Source organism: Saimiri boliviensis, chromosome 12 (genome assembly GCF_048565385.1).
Source record: "Saimiri boliviensis isolate mSaiBol1 chromosome 12, mSaiBol1.pri, whole genome shotgun sequence".
NCBI lineage: Eukaryota > Metazoa > Chordata > Mammalia > Primates > Cebidae > Saimiri > Saimiri boliviensis.
The window spans coordinates 48,454,669-48,475,279 of NC_133460.1; the positions used below are offsets into that span (position 1 = coordinate 48,454,669).

Genomic DNA, 20,611 nt, shown 5'->3' on the forward strand with positions numbered 1-20,611 from the left:
ACAAAGAGTTCTATGTACTCCCTTCTTCCTTACCCCAGCCCCACATAGGATTCACTATTATTAATCGTGCATTAGTGTAATACGTTTGTTAAAATTGTTAAATCATTATTACCACATTAGTAACTAAATTCCAGAGTTTACATTAAGGTTTACTCTGTTGTACATTCTATGGGTTTTGATAAATGCATAATGTCATGTATCCATCATTGTGATATCATATAGAATAGTTTAACTACCCTAAAAATTCCTTGTGTTTCATTCACCTAGTCATGCCACTCTGCACCTGCACTACCACCGTCATCTAGTCTTTGGCAATTATTGATCTTTTTACTGTCTTTATAGTTTTGCCTTTTCTAGAATGTCATGTAGTTGTAATCATACTGAATGTAGCCTTTTTAGGTTGGCTTATTTCATTTAGCAATATTCTTTTAAGGTTTCTCCATATATCTTTGTGACTTGATTGCTCATTTATTTTTAGTGCCAAATCATATTCCACTGTATATATGTACCAAAGTTTGTTTATCCATTTACCTACTGTCTTGGTTGGTTCCAAGTTGTGGTCATTTTTTATCTAGTTGATTCTTTTTCTCCTATTGATGCGTAGGATTTTTCATATGTTGTTGATAAAGGTCTTTTATATATCTAGATATGGAGTCCTTTGTCTATATAAATATTGTAAATATCTTCTAATTTCTGGCTTGACTTTGTACTCTCTTAATGGTATCTTATGATGAACAAAAGTTCTTAATTTTAATACACTAGATATTTAATGTTTCCTTTTTGTTTATGCTTTTCATATCTAGTTTTAAATATCCTTGCTTACCCGTTGGGCATGAAGATATTCTCCTGTTTTTTTCCTCCTATAAATTTATTTTATTTTGTTTATTTTTTCGAGACAGAGTTTCACTCTTGTAGCCCAGGGTGAAGTGTAGTGGCTCAAACTCGGCTCACTGCAACCTCCACCTCCCGGGTTCAAGCTGTTCTCCTGCCTCAGCTTCCTGAGTAGCTGGGATTACAAGTGCCTGTCACCCTGCCTGGCTAATTTTTCTATTTTTAGTAGAGACAGGGTTTTACCGTATTGGCCAGGCTGGTCTTGAACTCCTGACCTCCCGTGATCCACCTGCCTCAGCCTCCCAAAGTGCAGGGATTACAGGCATGAGCCACTGTGCCTGGCCTAAATTTTATTTTTATACTTCATATTTAGCTCTTAGTTTTGCTTGGAATTGGTTTCAGTTTGTCTGTGGTGGTGACATGGGAGTCAAGTTTATTTTTCTCTTCTGTATGGATACTGATGAACCCTGGATGTATACTGAAAAAGCCATCCTTTTCCACTGCAGTATTATACCATCTTTGTCATAAATCAGTCAGTGGTGTGACATAGGAGTCAAATTTATTTTTCTCCTGTATGGATATTGAAAAAGCCATCCTTTCTCCCGCTGCACTGTAATATACCACCTTTGTCATAAATCAGAAGTGGTGTGAACATGTTCAGAACTTTGTTCTGGTCTGTTGGCCTACTTGTGGCGTATGCATTTTTCTTTAAAAAAAAAAAAAGCCTTATTGAGTTATAATTCACATGCCATAATATTCACCTATTAGAGTGTATAGTTAGTGGTTTTTACTATATTTGCAGAGTTGAGCAACCATTATCAAAATGTAATTCCAGAACATTTTCATCACCCCAAAAAGAAATCTCATTCTGTTAGCAGTCACTACCTGAGAACCACTAATTTACAAATCTCCTTTCTTTCTTTCTGAATTAGTTGATTCTGGACATTTCATAAAAATGATATAAACTGTGTGGCCTTTTTTATCTGGCTACTTTTACCTAGCATAATGTTTTCAAGGTTCATCATGTTGTAGTACATACCCATACTTCATTTTTTAAAATTTTTATTTATTTATTCATTCATTCATTCGAGATGGAATCTCTCTCTGTCACCCAGGCTGGAGTGCAGTGGCGTGATCTGGGTTCACCGCAACCTCAGCCTTCTGGGTTCAAGCAGTTCTCCTGCCTCAGCCTCTTGAGTAGCTGAGATTATAGGCTCCTGCCACTGCACCTGGCTAATTTTTGTATTTTTAGTAGAGATGGAGTTTCACCATAGTCTAAAACTTGTGACCTCGTGATCTGCCTATCTCAGCCTCCCGAAGTGCTAGGATTACAGGCCTGCGTTCCATGTGAGTCCCCGCGCCTGGCCAACCTTGATTCTTTTTTTAAAAAATTGTGGTCAAATATGTATTACATAAAATTTGCCATTTTAACAGTTTTAAAGTATATAATTCAGTGTAATTAATTCCATTCACACTGTTTTGCAACCATAGCTACTGTAGTTCCAAAATTTTTTCGTCACCTCAGAAACTTTATACCCATTAAGCAGTAACTCCCCATCTTAAAACCCCCAGTAACCTCTCATGCATTGTCCATTTCTATGAATTTGCCTATTTTACATATTTTGTATAAGTAGTCATATAATACCTGTCCTTTTGTGCCCAACTTATTTCATTTAGCATGTTGTCAGGGTTCAACCATGTTATGGCATGTATGAGAGTATCATTCTTTTTTTTGGTTTGGTGCCAGATAATATTCTAATATATCCATGTGGTATACACATTTTGTTTATCCATTCATCAGTTGAGGGCATTTGGGTTGCTACTTTGTGACCATTATGAATGATACTGCTATAAACATTCAGGTTGTACAGGTTTTTGTGTGAACATACGTTTTGACTTCTGTTGGATCTTAGGAATATAATTGTTGGGTCATATGTTAACTTCCTGTTTAATTTTTAGAGGAACCACCAAATTTTTCCAAAGCAGCTATGCCCTTTGACATAGCCTCCAGCAATATATGAGTGTTTTTGTTTTTCCATGTTCTTGGCAACACTTATTAATGTCTCTATTTTTTATTATAGCCATTTTAGTTGGTAGAAAGTGGTATCTCAGGCCGGGCGCGGTGGCTCATGCCTGTAATCCCAGCACTTTGGGAGGCCGAGGCAGGTGGATCACGAGGTCAAGAGATCGAGACCATCCTGGTCAACATGGTGAAACCCTGTCTCTACTAAAAATACAAAACATTAGCTGGGCATGGTGGCGCGTGCCTGTAATCCCAGCTACTCAGGAGGCTGAGGCAGGAGAATTGCCTGAACCCAGGAGGCGGAGGTTTCAGTGAGCCGAGATCGCGCCATTGCACTCCAGCCTGGGTAACAAGAGCGAAACTCCGTCTCAAAAAAAAAAAAGAAAAGAAAGTGGTATCTCATTTTGATTTGCAGTTCCCCAGTGAGTAATAATATTGAACGTCTCTTTATGTGCTTATATGTCTGTGTTTTTTGGATAAAAGTCTACTATTCAAAGTTTGACTTTTTTAATTGGGTTGTCTTTTTATGGTTGAGTTATAAGGGTTATTTATATATTCTGGGTACAAGTCCAGATATGTGTTTTGCAAATATTTCTCCCATTCTGAGTTGTCTTTTCACTTTTTTGGTGTCTTTTTGCAGCACAAAAGTTTTACATTTTGATGAAGTCCAGTTTATCTATTTTTTTCTTTTGTTGCTTGTGCTTTTGGCATTATTTTTAAGAAATCATTGCCTAATCCAAAGATTTGCACCCATGTTTTCTTCTAAGAGTTTTTAAATTGTAGCTTTTACATGTAGGTATTTTATCTAAAATGAGTTAATATTTATGTATGGTATGAGGCAGCAGTCCAACTGTATTTTGCATGTCAGTATCCAGTTGTTTCAGCACTATTTGCTGAAAAGAATATTCCTTCTCCACTGAATTGTCTTGGCACCTCTGTGGCATATATTCTTTTTTTTTTTTTTTTTTTTTTTTTTTTTTTTTTTTAACGACAGAGTCTTGCTTTTTCACCAGGCTGGAGTTCAGTGGCGCAGTCTTGGCTCGCTGCAACCTCCACCTCCTGGGTTCAAGTGATTCTCCAGCCTCAGCATCCTGAGTACCTGGGACTACAGGTGTGTACCACCACACCCAGCTAATTTTTGTAATTTTAGTAGAGATTGAGTTTCACTGTGTTGGCCAGGATGGTCTCGATCTCTTGAAGCATTCCCTAAGACAACTGGAAATATTCAAATTATCACAAAATAAATAGGAATTTTTTTTTTTTAAGACAGTATCTCACCCTGTCACCCAGGCTAGAGTGTGGTAGCATTATCATGGTGTGCCGCAGCCTTGATCTCTTGGGCTCAAGTAGTCAACCCACCTCAGCTTCCTGAGTAGCTGGGACCATAGGCACATGCCACCACATTCAGTTAATTTTTTAAAAACCGCTTTTTTTTTTTTTTTTTTTTTTTTGTAGAGATGAAGTCTCACCATGTTGCCCAGGCTGGTTTCAAACTCCTGGGCTCAAGTGATCCTCCTTCCTTGGCCTTCCAAATTGTTGGGATTACTGACATGAGTCACCACACCCTGCTGGGAACTTCTTAAACATGATTTACTCAGATCTTTTTTCTTTTACTTAGAATATTTACTGCTTTGGTCCATGTGAAGTGACAAATCATTCTTAACCCATTTATGCCTAGTGTTCCATTATTGGAATGCTAAGCTTGTGGGAATTATTTCTATTCTACTGCCTCAAGGTCATCACCAAGGTCTGATTTTTCACATAAAAAACATTTGCAACCTCCAGCATAAATGGGTTAAGTCTAGCTCAACTGGACTGGGCCCTACATTTTTTATGCCTTAACATGTCTGATATAGGTTCTTCCTTTTTGAAAATATAGCTTACATTTTTATATTTTCTGAGTAATTTTTTTCTGAGTAATTTTATACTTTCTGAGAGTCTTTTTGACTATGTTTAATTAAGTATTGAGGTATAGTTTTGTTTTTTTTTTTTAATTGTGAACATTTTGACTAGTGATTTATCTGGGGATTTTTTTGAAAGGTGTACATAAGTTAAAATTCCTTAACCAGGACATTTTTTGAAAGGCCCAAAACCCCTCAAAATATTAATATTAAAATTCTTGTTTTTTTACAGTTTTAAGTTTTGATCTTGACTTGCAATCCAAATTTATAATGAAGTACAAAAAGTAAAACTCACTATGAATTGGGGAGAGGATTTTTCTCCTTTAATTTATATAGTTTTGGCTGGGCACTGTGGCTCATGCCTGTAATCCCAGCAGTTTGGAATGCCAAGGTGGACAGATCATTTGAGGTCGGGAGTTCAAGACCAGCCTGGCCAACATGGTGAGACCCCATCTCTTCTAAAAATACAAAAATTAGCTGGGTGTGGTGGTGGATACCTGTAGTCCCCACTACTGGGGAGGCTGATGCAGTAGAATCACTTGAACCTGGGAGGTGGAGTTTATATTGAGCCGAGATCACGCCACTGCACTGAATCCTGGATGACAGAGCGAGACTCTAACTCAAAGAAAAAAAAAAACAGTTTATACAGTTTCCAGACAGCAGCTTTAAGAAGGAATGGTTTTTGCTTTTTTCCCCCCCTTTTTTGAGAGAGGGTTTCGCTCTGCCACCCAGGCTGGAGTGCAGTGGTGCAATATCAGCTCTGAAACCTCTACCCTCTGGGCTTAAGTGATTCTCCCACCTCAGCCTCTGAGTAGCTGGGACCACAGGCATGTGCTACCATGTCCAGCTAATTTTTATATTTTTTTGTTTGTAGAGACAGGGCTTCACCATTGTGCCCAGGCTGGTCTTGAACTACTGGACTCAAGCAATTCACCTGCCTCAGCCTCCCAAAGTGCTGGGATTACAGGCATGAGCCAGTGTGCCTAGCCACTGTATTGTGCTTTTATGTGAAAACAATCCTTGTAAAACTGTTAAGGTATTGCTGAGAATATTTTTCTATAAATATGAAATAGCTACTGTCACAACAGACAGAATAACAACCTCTTATTTTATCTATTTAAGGTAAAGAGATACTTAGTAATTAAGATAGTTGGTAATTATTTCAAGGTGATATTTTGGAAGTCAGTTTTTACTGTTCTCTACTTTCATTTATAAGACATTTTTATGGCCGGGTGTTGTGGCTCATGCCTATAATCCCAGCACTTTGGAATGCCAAGGCAGGCAGATCACAAGGTCAGGAGTTTGAGACCAGCCTGACCAACCTGGTGAAACCACGTTTCTACTAAAAATACAAAAATTAGCCGGGTGTGGTGGCACAAGCCTGTAATCCCAGTTACTCAGGAGGCTGAGGCAGGAGAATCACTAAAACCAGGGAGGCAGAGGTTGCAGTGAGCTGAGATCGGGCCACTGTACTCCAGCCTGTGTGACAAAATGAGACTCTGTCTCCAAAAAAAAAACAAAAAAGGAGATTTTTATTTGTTTTTCAGAAATTGAGTCTGTGGTAAGTAAAATGTCTTAAGGTGGTACTACTGTTGACAAGCCACTCACAGTGAACTCTGCATCTATTTTCTTTTGCAAAAGTGAACACAGGTGTTATGCTTAGTCCAAGATTATAGTAGTTTATAGTTTAGTACTTTAAGCAAGGAATATTTTTATAGCATCTTTCATCAGTATGCTTATGGATTATGACAGCAGTTGCAAACTAACCTTGGATTTCCACTGGAAGCAGTTGGAAACTGATTTTGGATAGTCACAATATCCAGCAACAATAATGTATAGATAATTTGGTGTATGACTTAAAATGAATGTGTAAATGGTGTGTAGTACATTGATAATGTATGTTTGTCTTTAAAAATGTAGAATAATATAACTAATAAATTATGAAGTTAGCATAATTTGAGACAGCTCTAGAATATTGTATACTCGTTTGAGACTGGTTTGTTGGAGCAGAGAGTATGTTTTGTATGTAGATTTTTTTTTTTACGTACAGTTTAAACATATACATAGTCTCAAGTATCTACACACAAATTAGTCATTAATAGCAAAGGGAAGAATAGTAACTTTAATTTAGAGAAACTTGGTAGATTACCTTAACCAAGTGACCAAAATGAACTTTATCAGTATTGGGACAAACTGGCATCACGTGCTTTTTATAACATGATGCATTGAAATAGATACAACTCTACACTTTTGTGATCTTCTTGCCAAAAGTGTGTAAGCTGACTATAACTGTGATGAAACATCAGACAAACCAAATTAAGGTACAGTCTATAAAGTAAACTGACCTGTATTTTTAAATAAGTCAGGGTCAAGAAAGGACTGAGGAATGTTCTAGATTAAAAAGGATACTAAAGAAGCATCATAACTATATGTAATATGGAATGCTTGACAGAAGAGGAAAAGACTATATAGTACATTATTGGAACACATTTAAAAAAAAAATTTTTTTTTGAGACAGAGCCTCCTGTTGCCCAGGCTGGAGTGCAGTGGTGTCGTAATGGCTCACTGTACCCATGAACTGCTGAGCTCAAGTGATCCTCCCACCTCAGCCTCCCAACGTGCTAGGATTACAGGCCTGAGCCACTGTGCCTGGCCCTATTGGAACAATTGATAAATTTGAATATAGACCAAGGAATAGTAACTTTCCCGTTTTTGTTTGTTTGATTTGTTTGAGACAGAGTCTCAGTCTGTTGCCAGGCTGGAGTGCAGTGGTGCGATCTCAGCTCACTGTAACCTCTGCCTCCCGGGTTCAAGCAGTTCTCCTGCCTCAGCCTCCCGAGTAGCTGGGATTACAGGCATGTACTACCAGGCCCAGCTGATTTTTTGTATTTTTAGTAGAGACAAGGTTTCACCATGTTGGCCAGGATGGTCGTGATCTCCTGACCTTGTGGTCTGCCCATCTCAGCCTCTCAAAGTGCTGGGGTTACAGGCTTGAGCCACCACGTCTGGCCTGTTTTGTTTTTGTTTTTTTGAGATGGAGTCTCCCTCTGTTGCCCAGACTGGAGTGCAGTGGCATGATCTCAGTTCACTGCAACCTCTGCCTCCTGAGTTCAAGTGATTCTCTAGCCTCAGCTTCCTGAGGAGCTGGGACAGGCACGTGCCACCATGCCCAGCTAATTTTTGTATTTTTAGTAGAGATGGGGTTTCACCATGTTGGCCAGGCTGGTCTCTTAACTCCTGACTTCAAGGGATCCACCCACCTCGGTCTCCCAAAGTGCTAGGATTATGGGCATGAGCCACCATACCTGGCCCTTATTTTATTTTATTTTTATTTATTTATTTTAATTTGAGACTGAGTCTCACACTGTCACCCAGGCTAGAGTGCAGTGGCATGATCTCGGCTCTCTGCAACTTCTGCCTCCCAGGTTGATCCTTCAAGTGATCCTTCCACTTCAGCCTCCCAAGTAGCTGGGATTTTGATAATTACACTGTGATTATGTAAGAGAATGTCTATTAGGACATACATATGAAATGTTTAGGGGTAATGAAGCATGATGTCTCCAACTTTTTGTTGTGGAAAAAAGTATATATATGCATACCCACATATATGTAGAGAGAAGATGATAAAGCATATGGGGCAGAATATTAAAACATGATTATCTGACTATACCCAATGCATCAAGGGTTAAAAGAAAAAAGAAAAAACCACCACCACCACCACCACCACCAAAAAAAAAAAGACCATATGATTAATCTGGGTAAAGGTTATGTGGGATTTCTTTGTGCTGTTCTTGCAAGTTTTCGAATTATAACAAATTAGAAAAGTATAACTGAATTGGTGTTGATTCTTGACTCATTTACTTTTCTGTGCTTCCTCACAGAATAGCTTTTAAACCAAAATGCTTAATTATACCTTCAAATTCTGGGAGTCTTCAGATTGCAGAAGAGTCTATAATAGGCTTAAAAGCAACTGTGTATTAACATCAGTGGGAGATCAAGGAAAATTTCAGTTTGCAGTTTGATGGGATGACTGAACAACTTTGCATTTCTACTTTAACAGTGTGGTTTCATGATGGTTTTTGAAGAACTGCAAAGTTAAAAAATATCAGACAAAGCCATTCTCAAATAAAAACATTCTTAAAAACTGCTGCCATCTAGATATTTTCAAAAATACAATTTTTTTTCTTTTCTTTCTTTTTTTTTTTTAAGAGACAGAGTCTCGCTATGTTGCCCAGGCTGGAGTGTAGCGGCCATTCACAGGCGTGATCCCAGTACTGATCAGCACAGGAGTTTTGATCTGCTCCATTCCAACCTGGGATGGTTCACCCCTCCTTAGGCAATCTGGTGGTCCCCCACTCCCAGGAGGTCACCATACTGATGCCGAACTTAGTGTGGACACCCAATCAGCATAGCACATTACAGCCCAGAACTCCTGGGCTCAAGCGATCCTCCCACCTCAGCCTCCTGAGTAGCTGGGACTACAGGCACACTCCACTGCACCCAGCAAAAATACAATTTTTTTCTGTATGCTTTATTGGTACAAATTAGAGACTAGTTCCAATTACTACTTGGCTTATGAAATAGCTGGGATTATGCTTGTTTTATTATTTGTAGTTCAAATCTAAAACTTTTAATGTTATGTTAAGCCTGATTAAGTACCACTGTTCTTTCTTAAATATTTTTCTGACTTTAATATTATTTTTGCCCTTTTTAAAAAAGGAATCCTGGGCAACATAGTGAGACCCTGTCTGAATTTAAAAAATTAGCCATGTGTGTTGGTGTGTGCCTGTAGTCCCAACTATTTGGGAGGCTGAGGTGGAAGGATCACTTGAGCCTGGGAGGTTGAGGCTGCAGTGAGCCGTGATTGTGCACTGCACTTTAGCCTGCTACCATGTAGACTCTGTGACAGAGTGAGACCCTGTCTACAAAAAACAAAAAACTTAAAAACCAGAGAAGAAAACAATTACCCATAGTCAGTAATCAGTCATTCCAGAAGTAACTAAGAGTATTTTCTCTCTGTAGTTTAAAAAAATATATCAGCATATACTTGTATACAATTTAACCATGCTTTGTTCACGTAACATGCCATGAACATCCTCCCACATCATTAATAATTCTTTACCATTATTGTTTTTAAAGTTTTAATAATATTCCATCATATGGTTTATCACAATTACTTTTTTTCTGAGTTATTTTAAAGGCAAGTAACTAGCTTGTATTTGTTATAACATAGGGAAGATACAGAGATGAATATTTTGATTTATGCAGTTTACCAACAGAAGTAATTGGATCTCTGTTTTTCTTGGTCCTCGATTTCTATTATCTTTTGAGAAACATCATTTGGAAGAAAAGCTTTTAAAAGTTACATTACCAACATTTGTTACAGTAATGAATAAACTGGAAGTATGCTTTTTTTTTTTTTTTTGTGTATGAAAAAGGATCCTGCCTCATTCTTAAATTATTGAGATTCTTTTTTCTTTTCTTTCTTCTTTTTTTTCTTTTTGAGATAGAGTCTTGCTCTGTTGCCCAGGCTGGAGTGCAATGGCTCACTGCAATCTAGGCTTCCCAGAATTAAGCAATTCTCCTGCCTCAGCCTCCTGAGTAGCTGGGATTAAAGGCATGTGTCACCATGCCCAGTTGATTTTCATATTTTTTGTAGACTGGGTTTCACCATGCTGGCCAGGCTGGTCTCAAACTCCTGACCTCAAGTGAGCCACCTGCCTTGGCCTCCCAAAGTGCTGAGATTACAGGCGTGAGCCACTATGCCCAGACTTTTTTTTTCTTCTTTTTTTCTTTTTTGTTTAAGACAAGGGCTCACCTTGTTGTCCAGGCTGGAGTGCAGTGGTACAATCTTAGCTCATTGCACCTTCAACCTTCTAGGCTCAAGGGCTCCTCCTGCCACAGCCTCCATAGTAGCTGGGACTACAGGCACACATGCCCCAGCTAACGTTTTTTAATTTTTAGTAAAGACAGAGTCTTGAAATATTGTCCAAGCTCGTCCCCAACTCCTGAGCTTAAGCAGCCTTTCTGCCTTGGCCTCCCAAAGTGCTGAAATTGTAGGCATGAGCTACCACACCAGGCTTGGAATTTTCTTTCTAACATACATAGTTTACAGATATCTTTCTCAAATTAAAAAGTTATATATTTGACTGGGTGTGGTGTTTTGAGGAAGAAGGATTGCTTGAGAGCCAGTGTTCGAGACCAGCCTGGGCAACATATTGAGACTTTACCTGATTCTCTGCTTTTTCTTTCCTTTTTCTGATTTCTCTGCTCTATGAGGGTAAGATTATATCCTCAAAGACTACACCCTTCGATAGTAGCTAGCACAGGGATGGGTACATTCAGTGAGCAAGTGAATAAATGAATATATAAAATACAGTCAGAACCTTAGAGAATGGGAACCCGGTAGGACTGTAAACACATGCAGAGAAGCACCCATCATAGTGCAGGCTGGCTTTGAGTCTAAACCCTGGTCATCTCACAGGGAACAAATGGTACTTAAACAGAGCCCTGGCTCCTATGCCATGCAGTGTGAAGTTGTAGCCTTGACTGTCTCAGGTAATATTTAGGGAAGAACAGTGTTACCAAGAAAGAACAACTGAAAAACAACCTATATGACCATATAGGGAATTCAGCTGGTAAATGGTGATATAGCCAAATGATAGAATTCTTTGTAGATCTGGCCAGGCACAGTAGCTCATGCCTGTAATCCCAGGACTTTGGGAGGGCAAGGTGGATCACCTGAGGTCAGGAGTTTGAGACCAGCCTGAGCAACATGGTGAAAGTTCATCTCTACTAAAAATACAAAATTAGCTGGTTGTGGTGGCACATGCCTGTAATTCCAGCTACTTGTGAGGCTGAGGCAGGAGAATTGCTTGAACTTGGGAGATTGAGGTTGCAGTGAGCCAAGATGGTGCCACTGCACTCTAGCCTGGGCAACAAGAGTGAAACTCCTTCTAAAACAAACAAACAAAACGAAATAATTATTTGTAGATCTTAAAGATAAATTTGTGGCCAGCACAGTGGCTTATGCCTGTAAGCTCAGCACTTTGGGAGTCCAAAGTGGCAGAATTGCTTGTGGCCAGGAGTTTGAGACCAGCTTGGGTAATATAGTGAGACTGCATTTCTACAAAAAAATTTTTTTAAATTAGCCTAGCATAGTTCTGCATCCCTATAGTCCCAGCTACTTGGAGGCTGAGACAGGAAGATTACTTAACCCTAGGGATTCAAAGCTGTAGTGAGCAATAATCATGTCACTGTACTCCAGCCTGGGTGACAGAGTAAGACTCTGTCTCTTAATATACATATTAAGATTTCCACTTGGCAGATATATTAATTTAGGGATTTTGAGATTACATATTTTATTTCGAAAGTATGTAAGATGGTGGCCAGGTGCAGTAGCTCATGCCTGTAATTCTAGTTCTTTGGGAGGCTGAGGAAGGAGGATCATTTGAACCCAAGAGGTCGAGGCTGCAGTAAGCTATGATTGTGCCACTGTGCTCCAGCCTGAGCAACAGAGTCCCTCCTTTCTGGGGGCAGGGAAATATGTAAGATAAATCATAATTGAATTTAAATCTTTAGGCATTCTGTTTTTATGGTGGGTAGCAGACTCGGGACAAGAGGCATTGCTTTTAAGGTTAGGAATTACAATAATATGTTGGTTACAAAAAACTGAAAGTGATACCCCAAGTACAATTAAGTGCAAAGCTATGATTTCACCCCCAAATTTCTGAGCATTGTCCATAATATAGTCCTAGTTGTGTGGATGTTAGTCTTGGTTGATTTAAATGTCCTGGAATTGCATCTGTTTTTAGGTCAGTTCTTGAAATTAGTAATTACCTCACAATAAAATTACCTCACAGTCATAGAATTATGTAACTGTTTGACCAGAAAGCACATATGAGTAGTTGAAGGCTGTTCCTTTATTTGAGTCTTTTTATAGTTCTCTAGCTATTAAGGATTTCTTCTTAACAAAGCAGACTTTGTGTTGATGTAAGTAATAAGTTCACCCATGATTGTGTATAAATAAATTACACCTTCTCTGGTGCTGTAACATCATCCTGATTTAGGTATGTGGTGGTGTCTCAAACTTCATAAATGAATACCTGAAATACTTATACATTGCATTCATCTGAAAGGAAGCTACTAGTAGGCCCACTCAAAGGATTGTTAACATCTCTTATAATTTCATGTTTTGGCAGGTAAACCTAGCCTTTAAGCAACCTGGAAAGAGGCTAGAGCACCAAGGAATTAGAATTGAATTTGTAGGTCAAATTGGTGAGTTTTAAAATAGTATTACTTTTTTTTTTCTTTGATAACTGAATTCGAAGAGGGTTGGATTTTAACTAAAATAATTGAATTAGAGCTTAGCTTTGTAGAAGGAAGGAATGGATTTTGCATAGTAAAACAGAGGACTTACTTTATAACTATTAAATTGTGTTTCTTTGACTTGTATGAAATGATATTTGACTCATCTTACCTTTATTTGTTATTGGACTTCTTCACTAAAAATGAAAGGCGTTAGAGTAAACTACCAGCCTTGAAAAATAATGCAAAGAAATTAGTTGACCTACTGAAATTTTCATCTCCCTCCATTTTTCACCATCCTTCTTATGATTAATTAGCAGCCGCATCTTCATTCTTCATTTTCTAATTACCCATATGCCATTTGTTTTCCTGATCTAGTGTGTGCCTGTAGCCAGACTCACCTGTGTCAACACAAAACTCCATGTGAGAAAGCTGTAATTTCTTCTTGACTTAGATCAACTTATGTACATTTCCATACATTATTTCAGATACATGCTTGATTTAGTAGGGAGTTAAACTGTATATAAATCTTTCTGTACTTCAAATTCAGAAAAGAGAAAAGAAAATATGTCTTTATAATACTGTCTACATAACTAGGCTTAAAATCTAGCTTTCTAAGTTTCACTGTACATTTTTAAAGTATTAGAGTGGGATGAGTAGATATTTGTTTATATATCTGTTCTGACTGAGAGTGTACTTAGGTGTCTATTCTGAGAGGCAAGTTGTAATCAATAGTTGGTTTTAGTCTTTTTGTGTTTTGTAATTTTATGAAGGTTATATGTTTGCCTAACTAAAGCAAAATAAAATTTTTGCCTTGTCTGGGGGAAGTTCAAATAATTGCTGGTAACCTGTCAAATGGCTTCATATTGGGAGAGCCCCAACTACGTCAAAGGAATGAACTTATTTTTAATAGAAATTTTCATTGTGCTGTGCCACTTGAAATCTTTTATGCCTACATGGAGTATAATTATAAAAAGGATAATGGAATTCAGAGCATAGGTCTAGTTTATTAAAGTAGAGACAAACCCAGTAATTCTTTTGGCAAAAATTGTTTGTGTTGGGAGTAGACGTTTGGGTTTTATTGAAATGGATATTAATTAATTGGTCTTTCTGCCTTTTAAAATTTCTTAGAACTTTTCAATGACAAGAGTAATACTCATGAATTTGTAAACCTAGTGAAAGAACTAGCCTTACCTGGAGAACTGACTCAGAGCAGAAGTTATGATTTTGAATTCATGCAAGTTGAAAAGCCATATGAATCTTACATCGGTGCCAATGTCCGCTTGAGGTATGAATATGTATTATAAACTGTAAACAGAATCAAAACCAGAAAGTAATGACTACTGTTAATATCTTATTTGAACCTCTAATTAATTCTAGATTGGAAGACTTAAGGTTTTTAAAAATTCTGTCAGTCCGGGCTCAGTGGCTCATTCCTGTAATCCCAGCACTCTGGGAGGCTGAGGCAGGCGCGCAGATCACCTGAGGTTAGGAGTTCGAAAGCAACCTGGCCAATATGGCGAAACCTCATCTTAAAAAAAAATTCTGTCACATGCTTTGTCAGATACCTCTGATCTGAGGTAGTAGAGCTTTCTAATATTATAGAGTTAGACAACATTGTTGTGAGACATGTCAGTTATACACTTCCCTGGTATGAATTCTCCCTTATGTACTTCATTTGTCATGTAAACTGAATTACCTTCTAAATCCATTAATTTTCCAGAAAATCTCATTTAGTATATGGTTCAGAAGTAATCTGGAGTACCAGAGAGTCTCTGATATACCTAAAATGAGACAGATAGTTGATGGCAGAACTGGAGTAGGAACCTGGTTTTCTAAACTCTCAATGCAGTGTCCTTTCCCTTCACCAAGTCTGCATGCAGGAAGCCAGGGATGTCCAGGGCATTTGAGGATATTAATCCGAATGCATCAGATCTGAGATTTTGCTTTCTCTGTTTAACTTGGCATTATCTATCTGGAACTAGGTTTGACAACCCAAATTTCAAATAGCAGTTCCTTAAATGATCTGGAGTGGTTTCTTCAAGTAGGCTTGATGACAGCCCTACAAACTCATCTGTAGATATTTACACTATTCTTAAAGTTGAACTTCGTATTTTTTTTTCCACCTTGGGGGCATTAAACTCCTTCGTGAAGTAATACAGTAAGTTGATCTCAAAGGAGTTCCAGCAAAAAGGAGAAGGCTGAGTTGCAGTTAGTGTTTCCTGATTTAAAACCTGAAAATTTATTACAGGTGATTTAACTCATCCTCTCTTTTAATTTTGTAGGTATTTTCTTAAAGTGACAATAGTGAGAAGACTGACAGATTTGGTAAAAGAATATGATCTTATTGTTCACCAGCTTGCCACCTATCCTGATGTTAACAACTCTATTAAGATGGAAGTGGGCATTGAAGATTGTCTGCATATAGAATTTGAATATAATAAATCAAAGTAAGTACCTTTTACAGATAAGTTATTCAGGGAGAATTCAAAAATCAGCTTTTTAAGTCTTTGTTAGTTGATCAAAGTAAGGATAGAAGTGACATTAATCTGATGTTAACAGATCAACAGGATCTCAGAGCTAAAAGAAATTTTAGGAGTTTGGTCTGGCTTCCACCCAATTAAGGTGTCTTTTATGTTCTATTCCTGATAAATCTCTGCTTGGCCACTTTTTGTAGAGGATGTTACCATCTCAGAAGGCGGCCAATCCTATTGTGTATGTTACAGTTTATCTTACTGGCTTTACATTACCTCATATTGGCCATCTCTTTTCACATATTTTCACCTTTACCACTTAACCACTGTTAATATCCCCTGTATATCTTTACTTGGGGGTCGAGGAAGGTATATATGTTTATGTATGTTGTATTTTTACAAAACTGGCCTGTATTTTGTTTGTTGTTTAATGCCTTTTTAAACTTTATTGTGGGAAATTTCAAATATATACTAAAATATTTGAATGGTGTGCTTGAACAATATAATGAATCCTCATGTACCCATTGCCCAGCTCCAAAAGTTATCAACACATGATGCAGTTTGTTTTATCTCTCAAATATAAATATTCAGTAGGTTATATTGAAGCAAATTGCAGACATTTAATTTAACCCATGAAATTATGTTTCATTTTATCAATTATATGTCTGGAATTTGCTTCAATATAATCTGTGGGAAGTTGTATCTGTCATGTTTTTCATGGACTAAGATTTTCTCAGAAACATTACTTATAAGAACAAAAGATTACCAGTGTAATGCCCACTGCTATTATACAGTTAAATAAATTATGGTCCAGCCATACTGTGGAATGCTAAAGAAGAGTCAAAAAGATTGAGGCTAAGTACGGTGGCTCACGCCTGTAATCCCAGCACTTGGGGAGGCTGAGGTGGGTGGATCACCTGAGGTGAGGAGTTTGAGACCAATCTGGCCAACATAGTGAAACCCTGCCTCTACTAAAAATACAAAATTTAGCTGGGCATGGTGGTGTGCGCCTGTAATCCCAGCTACTCAGGAAGTTGAAGGAGGAGAATTGCTTGAACCTGGGAGGCAGAGGTGCGGTATGCTGAGATTGCACCACCGATCTACAGCCTGGGCGACAGAGCGAGACTCCATCTCAAAAAAAAAATATTGAGAGATGTGTATTTAATTCTCCAGAAGCGTATCCATGACATATTATTAAGTGAAAAACTTAGCCATAAAAACAGCATGCGTGGTCCTATTTCATTTCTGTAAAATGCTCATGTATTTGCATATGAATAGAAAAGGCCTGCAGTGATACTCAACATATTGTTAACACTGGTTATCTGTAAAGGATGAAATTATGTATTGAGTTTATACATTTCTTATTTAAATGTTAAATGACAAGCTTGTTTTCTGTGTCTACTCAGAAAAAAAGTTTTAAAAAGTTACATCATTCTAAATACAACTACAATACTATTATATCTAAAAATATTAGTAATTCCTTAATATCTTCATATACTCAGGCAACATTCACATTTCCCCAATTGACTTGTAGATGCCTTTCTTTTTTCACATGCTTTGTTCATATCAGTGTCTAAATAAGCACCACACATTGGATTTGGTTGTTTGACTCTTAAATTTTTTAACTTACAAGTTTCCCTTCTATTTTTTTATTAAAGTTTGTTTGTTGAAGAAATGGGTGTACTTTGTATTATCTCCCTCCTACCCCAGTTTTCTGAGGCTTATTTTTCTTGTTTGTCACTCCCAGGTTTATATCCCCAAAATGTAATATACATGCCTTCAGAATCTTAAATTTTATATATATATATATATTTATTTATATTTATATTATGTCATATATATTATATATATTTTTATATATTAATACATTATAATATATAATATATTAATGTATTAATATATAAAAATATATATCATTTATATATATATATTGAGATGGAGTCTCTCTCTTGTCCAGGTTGGAGTGCAGTGGCACCATTTCGGCTCACTGCAACCTTTCCTCTTCACCTCCTGAGTTGAAACGATTCTCCTGCCTCAGCCTTCTGAGTAGCTGAGACTATAGGCGTGTGCCACCACCCTCGGCTAATTTTTGTAGTTTTAGTAGAGGCGGGGTTTCACCATGTTGGCCAAGTTGGTCTTGAACTCCTGACCTCAGGTGATCCACCAGCTTCAGCCTCCTAAAGTGCTAGGATTACACGTGTGAGCCACCATGCCCGGCCTGATATAACATTAATCAAGTATTGACATTTAATTTTGAGAGCCAAACCTGGGAGGAGGCTAAAAAGTTCTCTGGGTATTATAGGGATCCCTAGGTTTATTATCACATCATTTTGTGGTATGTGGGAGCAACCTTTGGTTATTAGATATTACAACAGCAGACTCAACCTGTATAGGTAGTCTCCTTTACTTTCTATTTGTGGGCAGATTATTTATGTTAGCTGCACTATTGTAGCACTTAGAGTAATAATGACACTAAACTCGTGTTTTTTTTTTACTTTTTTTTTTTTTTTAAACCACTAGACCACCAGGGAACTCTTGTGTCTTTTAATATCGAAATATCTTCATACACCAAATATTTCAAGCTTTTTTTTTTTGAGAAAAAGTTTTGCTCTGTCACCCGGGTTCTGGAGTGCAGTGGCACAATCATGGGTCACTGCAGCCTGAATCTCCCAGGCTCAAGCTGTCCTCTCACCTCAGCCTCCTGAGTAGCTAGGACCACGGACATGTGCCACAAATTTTGCACCATCCAGCTAATTTTTAGTAGAGATTATATCTCCCTGTGTTGCCCAGGCTGGTCTCAAACTCCTGGGCTCAAGCAATCCTGTGAGCCCAGCTAGAACAACAAGAGTTAACCAGGCTAATTATTTCATCTGAGGTACATTAATGGTCAAGTAAAAGTTTGATTCCTTATTTGCGTAGTGAAATGATAAATACTTTTTTTGAAAAAAAGGAACACTAAACAATATGAGTAATCAAAATGATGTTGTTTTTGTTTTTGTTTTTGTTTTTGGTGAGCCAAAGTTTTGTTTGTTCATTTGTAGTATTCTCCCATGACATCCTTGGCCTGAGACTCTTTGCCATAGTTCCTAACTACTACACAACTGCAACCAACCAGGGGATTTCCCCTCACTGTAAATTTTATAGAGGCCTACCCATTCCCCAGTTTCTTGTTGTCATCAGCAGGGGTTCAGCACAGAGGGCCTCCATCAACTTAACATACATGGGCTCATCACAGTTAGCTGCAAGCACACAAAGCTGAGTTTGGTGCATATCTAAGGCTTTGGCAGCTTTGTGAACTCCACATGCTAGGCCTTCATGGATGAGGGTGGTCTTCAGCACCTCTTGTAAAGCAGTATTAACGTCATTATATCTCCAGCAGCAATGCCTTCCTCAGCCATGGAGGTGAGTGAAACTGAATCTTGAATGTGTCCAAGCCGGCACCTCCATGCAACTCAGCTGTGGCTGGGAAAGAGCTCAAAGTAGTACTTTTTTTCTTTCTTGCTTTTTTTTTTTTTTTTTTTGTGAGATGGAGTCTTGCTCTGTCACCCAGGCTGGAGTGCAGTGATGTGATCTTGACTCACTGCAGCCTTCATCTCCTGGGTTTAAGCAGTCCTCCTGCCTCAGCCTCCCAAGTAGCAGGGATCACAAGCATGTGCCAGCACGCCCAGCTAATTTTTGTATTTTCAATAGAGACAGGGTTTCGCCATGTTGGCCAGTATGATCTTGAACTCCTGACCTCAAGTGATCCACCTGGCCCAGCCTTCCGGAGTGCTAGGATTACTATGCCTGGCCTGAAAATAGTATTCTTAAATAATTAGACTAAATATGTCTATCAAAGTCTTTTAGGACGTATTTCATTCTTTTTGCTTGTTTTTAAACTGATATTTAGTGAGATATGTTCTTTCTCAATAGGTATCATTTAAAGGATGTGATTGTTGGAAAAATTTACTTCTTATTAGTAAGAATAAAAATACAACATATGGAGTTACAGCTGATCAAAAAAGAGATCACAGGAATTGGTAAGTTGAAAAGAGTATGTAAATTAAAATTCTTTGTTTTAGTTGACATTTTAAAAATCTTAAAATATTGTTTAAACATAATTAATTTGATATCCACATTGAGTCCTGATTTTGCTACTTAATATTGCTGGCAGCTGGATGCAGTGACTTAACGCCTGTAACCCTAGCACTTTGGGAGGCTGAGGTGGGTGGATCATGAGATCAGGAGATGGAGACCATCCTGGCTAACATGGTGAAACACCATCTCTACTAAAAATACAAAAAATTAGCCAGGCGCCTGTAGTCCCAGCTATTGGGGAGGCTGAGGCAGGAGAATTGCTTGAACCTGGGAGGTGCAGAGGCTGCAGTGAGCCAATATTGCACCACTGCATTCCAGCCTGGGCGACAGAGCAAGACTCCATCTCAAAAAAAAAAATTTGCCGGCAGTAAGTTATTTAATGTTTTTTTTTAAAATTAATTTTTGATTGTCCAGGATTTATTTTTTACAAAAAATTAATTTTTGAATAGGTAATAAATTCACATGGTTCAAAAATAAAATGTGAAAGAGTATACAGTAAAAAGTATCTTATTTCTGTATTCTAGCTACTCATAGGTAATATAAGTTTAAAAATCCTCAGTGGAACAGATCAAAACTCCTGTGCTGATCAGTAGTGGGATTGTGCCTGTGAATAGCCATTGCAGTCCAGCCTGGGCAACACAGTGAGATCACTCAAAAAAAAAACAAAAACAAAAACAAAACTTTCTGGTTAGTTATATATATAAGCAAGTACCTATGTATAACACACACCCCTTTTTACTTTAATGGTGGTGTATAATGCATACTTTGCTTTACCACTTAGTAGTGCATCATAGAGAACTTTCCATACCAGTGTGTAGAATACTTTATCTTTTTAATAATTTTCCATTTTATTGACACACTAGAATTGAACCAGTCTACTGTTTGTGGACCTACAGGTTGTTTCCAGTCTTTTGCTATTATAAATAATGTCATTTTACACATGTGCAGACATGTGTCCAAGATAAAATCTTAGAAGTGGAATTCATGGGTTAAACAGT

General features: G+C 37.8%; 1 protein-coding gene across 2 annotated transcripts in view; it reads left to right on the forward strand.

Moving 5' to 3' along the window:
- VPS26A (VPS26 retromer complex component A) overlaps positions 1 to 20,611 on the forward strand; it is a 73,517-nt gene that overhangs the window by 43,501 nt on the left and 9,405 nt on the right. For both annotated transcript variants that reach the window (XM_074382341.1, XM_003928660.4), the window contains exons 3-6: positions 12,957 to 13,032; positions 14,194 to 14,350; positions 15,348 to 15,512; positions 19,449 to 19,555. In XM_074382341.1, coding sequence (XP_074238442.1) covers positions 12,957 to 13,032; positions 14,194 to 14,350; positions 15,348 to 15,512; positions 19,449 to 19,555 — 505 coding nt within the window. The remainder of the gene's footprint in view (positions 1 to 12,956; positions 13,033 to 14,193; positions 14,351 to 15,347; positions 15,513 to 19,448; positions 19,556 to 20,611) is intronic.